At 29.9% G+C, this 7,658-nt stretch overlaps 1 protein-coding gene across 1 annotated transcript in view; it reads left to right on the top strand.

The window, feature by feature from the left end:
• LOC104783513 overlaps nucleotides 1-7,087 on the top strand; it is a 10,372-nt gene extending 3,285 nt beyond the window's left edge. Inside the window, exons 4-5 of the mRNA XM_010508659.1 lie at nucleotides 6,792-6,893; nucleotides 6,956-7,087. Coding sequence (XP_010506961.1) covers nucleotides 6,792-6,893; nucleotides 6,956-7,087 — 234 coding nt within the window. The remainder of the gene's footprint in view (nucleotides 1-6,791; nucleotides 6,894-6,955) is intronic.

Raw genomic sequence — 7,658 nt, 5'->3', positions numbered from 1 at the left:
GGGTATGACTTCGCGCAGTCATACAAGTGTCATTATAGTATACTTCATTGATCGTTAAGTGAGCAAGTTTTATGTCGCACCAAATAGTATAAGTACTATAAACTCGTGTTTTAGAAATCGTTAAGTACTAATCGGGCCGTTGGGATGAACCCAGCGTCTAGCGAAAAAATCAAAGATTAAACATGAATTAATCGGGAACTAATTTTAAAGTTATTTTATTAAATTAATAGTAAATTAAAAATATATAGTACTAAATATATGTATAATTACTATAGTATTATCTTTAAAACTATGGTAATTACATAAAAACGTAATTTTAAAAAAAAAATTATGATTTTAATTTAAAGTTTGTATATTAGTTATTGTAAAACATCATAAATTCTTAATTTAAATGTTCAAATAATAAAAATATATATATTTGATCCAAAATAATCGGTATATACAAAATTAAGCGTGAATTAATCGGATTAGACGGTATAATCGGATAATTGATGCTAGGCAGAGATTAATCATTAATCAAGGTGGAGAGGATGGGTCTAGCGATTTTACGGAGCGTAATTGATTCTAGGTGGAGATTTTTAGAACAGGGTTATAAACATATTAAGTGTTAAGTTTATGATGCCTAACACTGAAGAAGTTAAAATAATAATCTCCGGCGATATTAAACTAATTAATCCAAACAATATAAATGTGGATAACCATTTTGGTTTGTATATATATATATATATTTTGGCATCAAGCCTTTGCTTTGCTTTTTTCATCACATTCCATCGATAAATATCAGTATTCTCTTTACTTTTCTTAAACTAGTTTTTCTCTTTGTTAATTCTAACTAACAGGTTGCTTTGACGTGTATGTTGTTTGTCCTTACTCTTCAATTATACTCATTTTTCTTAGAAGATAATATAATTTTTTCTTAGTTGATGTAATGAGATTAGAGTGCATAGTTGTAGACTTGTAGAGAAAGTCACAAGTGTACGTAGGATATTATACTTAATCTTGAGAATGATTTGAATTGATTAGTCCTCTACTCCTCTCGATACATTTTTATACCAATGTTCCTGCTTACTTCTAACTGGAAGTTAAAAGGTGGTCTACAAAATTTGTTACGTTTTATTATTTACCAAAATTTAAACACTAGTAATAATATTGTGACCATTTCTGAACTTATAATTTTAGTAAATAATTAATTAATTTATAAAACAAATTCATTTAATGGAAATGATTTTTCAGTATTTTTATTGGTATACGATTCAACATATCGAATGATGCAGTATAACGCAAATCTATTATTTTCATTCTATTTTCCTGAGGTTTTAACTTGAAAGGTTCACGATATGTAAATACAAAAGTGAAGGAGATAATATAAATTAGCGTAAGGATGGCCAAATGTGTAACTTGTGATTTTAATTCTTTATACTACACTCAGAGGACATTTATAAAACGAATAGCAATTTTTTTTGAATATAACAACGGTGAGGTACTGAGGTGGTTAATGTTATTTTTCTGGTAGGAGACGGTTAATGTTATTCTTGTTTTAAAATTTTATAAATATATGAAAATATTTTTTTTTTATTTTCATAGTTTTGAAATTTGTTTATTAAAAGATAAGATACTTTTGTTATAATTTATATTTTTATATATTTTTCTAAATTGATAATTTTTGTTATATTAATAGGATGAATGCCAATAGTTTACTAGATTATCCAGGTGAAAATTATGAATGTTCAAATCTTCATAATTTTAGAGTTGAGAAGAAATTGTTGTTTTCGACAAAAAAAAAAAAAAAAAAGAAATTTCTGCTAATATCTTTCATGATGATGATTAAATCGAAGAAGAAATTGCAGTACTTTTAGAATCAGATACAAGTAAAAAAGCAATTATCGCGTGTAATGAGAAATGAGAAAGATTAGAGATCAACTCCAACAAAAATGCAAATTTAAAAATAAACAAATAACAATAAAGTCATTTTGACTATTTTTTTAGGTATATATATATATATAGTTTATATTATTATTAATTTATGATATTGTTGGGATCATATTTTAACGTAGGATTTTAAAAAAAATATTATCTTACTATTTTATCATATTTTGTCTTTTTTTATACTGGTTCAACTTCAAATTAGAAAATTTAAATATTAATTTTCAAATATTAATTTATAGAGGTTTTACTGTATATGGATGTATAAATTCGGAGTCACGGGTTGGTTAAAAACATAATTAACATAAACTTACATCATTAACAGATGTTGTGTGTGATTTGGCCATTTGGGCGTACGACTGACTAGCAATGACCGATCTAAATGGGGAAAGGCGCATGACGTAAGCATATCCTAAAAGATTTTCAAATCGATTCAAACTATTTCCCACGTATTAATGGTAAGTAAGTATTAGTTAATACTAAACCAGATATTTTGTCTTCTCCCATGCGCATAAGGATAAACATTTTATTTCTTTTTTTTGTTAAAGGGTATTCTATTAAAAATATATGTCCAATAGGCTATTTCCGGATATAAGCCCATACAAAATTCTCTAAGGGCCCGACCCGTTACATTAAACCGAACTAAACTAATGAAATACAAAACCGATTGGGTTTACAAATCGAACCAAACCGAATGCTGAAAACCCTAATCTACAAACGTAGAACACGTTGTAGCCGCCGTCCAACAGAGCTGCGGATGCTTACCGGATCAGGACCTCCGGTAAGCCTGGATGTCGTTAGCCGAACGGAGATGGTGATCCAAGATCCATTTCCATCCCGCCACCGTAGAGCCGCGTTGAGGAGGAGGAAGAGGATCGAGCTCGTCGTCGTCGAGGAGAGTTCTTGCTCAGTCGTGAGGAAGAAAGACAGTAGGGAGTAGATAAAGAGACCTTCGACGGTGGCTTAGCCTCGCCGGATCGGAGTCTACCTCCCCTATCGAGACCGATCCGGCAAAACCTCCAGAATCTCCGATCCCAGATCTAACTGTCTTCCTCACCCGTTCCTCGCCGTGAATCTCCTTCTCCCACTCTGCGTCGCTATTCCGCTGATAGAGTTCTTACCAGTGGAATCTTGCAGATGCTTCTCCCTTCCACTGCCCCCTTGATCTTGTTTCCATGGTGTCGCCGAGAAGATGCGGAGTCGCGGATGAAGCGCCATGAGCCGTAGGGTCCTCATCATCACCGGAATTGATAGAGGACCCGCCGTCGGTGCAAGTGGTTGTGATCAGAAGAGAGAAGTTTTTGGGAGAGAAAAATCGTCGCGAGTGAATATCACGCGCTCGACTTCTCTCTCGGATTTATGAATTAACTAGAGTATAATGTGCAACATTTTGTGTCTTTGTTTTGATATTTTGACATCATGGACAAAGAGTTAGTTTTCTCAAAAAAAAAAAAGACAAATTATATCAAATAATTATGATAGAGATCAAAATTCAATACTGAAATTTACAATTAATTCTAATCTTTATTAGTTATTTATTTTAAGATTTTATTTACCACCTAGTTTTTTTTGTTACCTACCCAAAATATTGCCATGGTGTCTAATGTCTCCTTTTTTTTTTCTTTTTCTTTCTCGTTCCCAGCATATCGGTATTTATTTTTTGGGGCGGATTGCAACTTTTCTTAATTACAAGTTTACAACATATGTGAAACAACACAAATTGCAGTGATAGACTGACTGATAGTAATAGTATATCATATATTTTTGCTTTTCCCCCAAAAAAAAAGCAAAAGTCATTCATATCGTTTTTTTCTTCTTTGTCAAAAGTCTATCATGTGTAGCTTAGGTTTTAAAAGCTGCCAATCGTCTTGTGCAGTCAGTTTCATCAAGTTGAGGAATTGTGGGTCTGTTGTCTCTGTTTAAGTTTTTTGAACTAATCAGGTGAAATAATTAAATAATGAATCAGCCAAAAACAATCTATATTGGAGTTGTGAGATGTGAGAGCCAATCTCGTTTTCTGCGTCCAAATTTTTGCAGTGTTCCAATTGGTCGCATTCAAAATAAATACTGTTAGCAATGGCACAGTTAGACTTTGATAAAGTTAGATAGCAAATACAAATGATAATAATAATTGGCAATCAACTTCACTTGTTATTTCCACAAGACCACATCATATACACAACTTTTTGAAACCAACTCTTTAAAAATAAAACTACAGCAGCAAATCAAATCCTGAGATTTTCCTTATTAACTGAGAGAATCCTACACCGACTCTCGCACTAATCTCTCAAAATCCGTTAAAAAATTGTTTATTTTTATCACTTAATTAAAATGTCAATAAGTGATTAAATTGATAGAAATCACAATAGACGAACTAAGACTCTGCAAAAGAAGAAAAACAAATATAGACTGAAACTTTCAAACACTTGAGCACCACCATTTAGTTGTTTGTAAGTATAAATTATGTGAAATACTAACGGTTATTACAAAAATATGTGGTAGATAAATCGAGAAACTCGAATATTTTTTTGAAAAATAAATAGTGATTTTTTCAGAAAGATAAAGATATAGTAGTAATTTTGCAAACTATGCACAAATTAGCTGGTTTAGAAGAAAAATCACCAAATACATGTCCTTTATTTTTAGTGAAATGTAATCAAATTTTAGGAAAATAAATTAGTATCTATATATACATTTTAGGAAACATTTATAAAATAAATCCTGAAATTGGCACTTACATATTTATAGGCATGCCATTGACATTAAATAATTAATTTAATAAACACAATTAACTTTACTTATATTTGATTTTTTTTATAGAAATAAGTGTTTTAAAAGGTAACAAACATAATTGTAAATGTATACATATTTTATGTCCTTATTTTATAGGGAGATGAGTGAATAGGTATTGTTCTTTAAAAATTTGAAAAACCGATTTGATAAAACGTTATTTTTCGCCTCACATACTATATTTTACTTTCACGGATTTCGTATGATGAGTTTTTGCGGACTAAATTTTTTTGAACATGTTGCGTGATCCGCCTAGAATGGCGGGTTTGGACTATAGAACCAACACTAAAACTATTATTTTATTTCATGTACTATAGATTTGTAGTCATAGTTTGGAAAATTAACTTATAAATTATTTAGTATATGAACTACAAAATATTACACATACTACAACACATTCTTAATATTCTAAAAAAAAAAAATTGTATACACATAAAAATATACACTAACATACCATTAGGCATATACATCTGTTTAAGTATAGCAAACAAAACTAAGTGTTTTAAAATTTTATATTCTCTCTAATAACAAATTTAATGTAATTAGGTTATAAACTGTATAAAACGTAAGAAGAAGAAAAACATTCTAAACAAAATTATAAATTAATTAGATAAAATTTAATTAATTGGAAATTTGAAAACTAAATAAACTAAATTTTTTTTATTTAAAATACATTAATTTATAATTTAGTCTCGCGGGGTACCGCGGGTGAAAACCTAATATGTTTACATAAAGTAGTGGTATTTTAGGAAATAAATTGCGGAACATATTTTTGTAAAATATGCGTGTAAAATATGCGCGTATTGCTGATATTTATACAAATTTCTAAAAAAAAAAAATTATTAGTAATGGATCATCTAAATGGAGACCCAAATTCGATTATCCCCTATATATTACAAGAGAAGCATTTTGGAGAAAAAACTGATGTGTTGTCGCCAGAGACCTCCATAGCCAATATATTATTCATTCTTATTCCTTAGTATTCCATAAAATTACATAAAACTGTCACTACTATATATATATATATATATATTTTTATCAACTGCCACTGGTATTCAATTTATTTATATAGAAAATATTTTGCTCCTAAAAATTCTAAAATTGGTAAATATTCTTCAAAAATTGATAAATAACCCCTACATATTTTCAAAATTAAATTAATTTTACTATGTATTGTAATATAATAATATAACTATATTATGAGATGTAATATATATATATATATATATATATATATATATATTTAAAGTCATATCTTCAGAAATATAAATAATGTTTCCTTCTAATAATTTTTAATTTTAAATTTATTCACCAGTTGAAAAACAAAAATATGTCTCCTATTGAAAACTTCCAATGACTATTCAAATAAATTTAAAATTTTATCAAAAAAACTACTACAATAATCATAATAATAAGATATTGGTTTTTAAATAATTTAACAATAATGGTGATTCAACGATCTTAACATGGTATTGAATTTTTTGAAAACTCCAGACATTTATTTTTCCCTATATTTTCACCACAACTACACTTTTTTATTATTATCTACTATTTTTAAACATTTTTCTAATGGTATTTTTAAACTTAGGATTAGTTTTTAATTGATTAGTCTTAAAACATTGTCTTATCTATTTAATGACATATAAATATAGATAATAACGTGAGATATAAAATATATGAATTTGATTTTTAATAGCACAAAAAGACAGATTACCGTAACTGATAGCATTTTATGAAAACTTTTTCCACCACATTTAAATTAGACAGATTAATGTAAGACCTTAGATCCCAAATAATAATTTTAATTATAATTTTTTGGTTTTATTCAAATTTACATTTAATTATCTTATGTAAAAATATATTTCACCCGTAAAATATGTAAAACAATTTAAATGTGGTGGAAAAAGTTTTCATAAAATGTTATCAGTTATGATAATCTGTCTTTTGGCGGGCATTATCCTAGACGGATGTCCCGGATATATCTACGTTTACCGTGGCTCTTATGGTCAATTTGGAAGGATAGAAATAAAAAAGTTTTTCAAGGAATTGAAGCGGAACCAATTGAGGTTATTAATCAGGCGACCAATGACAAAGTGTTATGGGAAGAGGCCAAGTCTTTCTACTCAGCTGCACTAGATCCTTTGCCTGTGGAGGTTCGTGACCCTTCTCCTTGGTGTCAGGTTGATGGTTCTTGGAAGGTCTCGGACCCTTTTGTAGGATTGGATTGGTTGTTTTGTGACAGGGAGGATATCACGGTGTTAATGGGAGCACGAAGTCAACGACGGAGCCCTTCTCCCCTACATTCGGAGCTTCAGACCTTGATTTGGGCGATGGAATCCCTGCTGGCGAGGGATGTCGATTGTCAACGTTTTGAGACGGTTTGTACAGAATTAGTGGCGATGGTACAGTCTCCTGATGAGTGGCCCGCTTTCTCCAACCTGTTGGATGATTTTTGCTTGCTCCGCTCTTCCTTTCCTTCTTTCACGCTTTCGAAGATTCCAAGGACATCTAATGTTCGGGCAGATCGTCTTGCTCGTTCCTCGAGATCTTTACCTTCTGAAATTTCTTTTGTAAACTCTTATCCTCCGGTTTGGGAAACCAACCTTGGAGTTATTTTCTAGATTAATGTTTGGTTGACAAAAAAAAAATTATTTGAATCGATAGTATCCTGCATATAGTGCGGGTTCTTATCTAGTTATAATCTTAAACCCCTAAATTCTATATATAGAGAATATTCATTCCTAATGTTTTTTTTTTTTGGTTTTACATTCAGTATCAATAAATAGTCACAAGTCAGAACCTCTATTTTATTCAATTTAATTAATATCACGGTTAATATGCTCCCATAGTTTTATATATATTACAATCCCAAAGACACACATAGTTCCATTCTAAATTAATAATACTTATAAAATGAACAAAGATGCTATACATATACAAAAATA

The sequence above is a fragment of the Camelina sativa genome, chromosome 4, assembly GCF_000633955.1.
Source record: "Camelina sativa cultivar DH55 chromosome 4, Cs, whole genome shotgun sequence".
NCBI classification, from domain to species: Eukaryota; Viridiplantae; Streptophyta; class Magnoliopsida; order Brassicales; family Brassicaceae; genus Camelina; species Camelina sativa.
The sequence above is the reverse complement of the archived record's forward strand: the minus strand, read 5'-3'. Positions and strand labels throughout refer to the sequence as shown.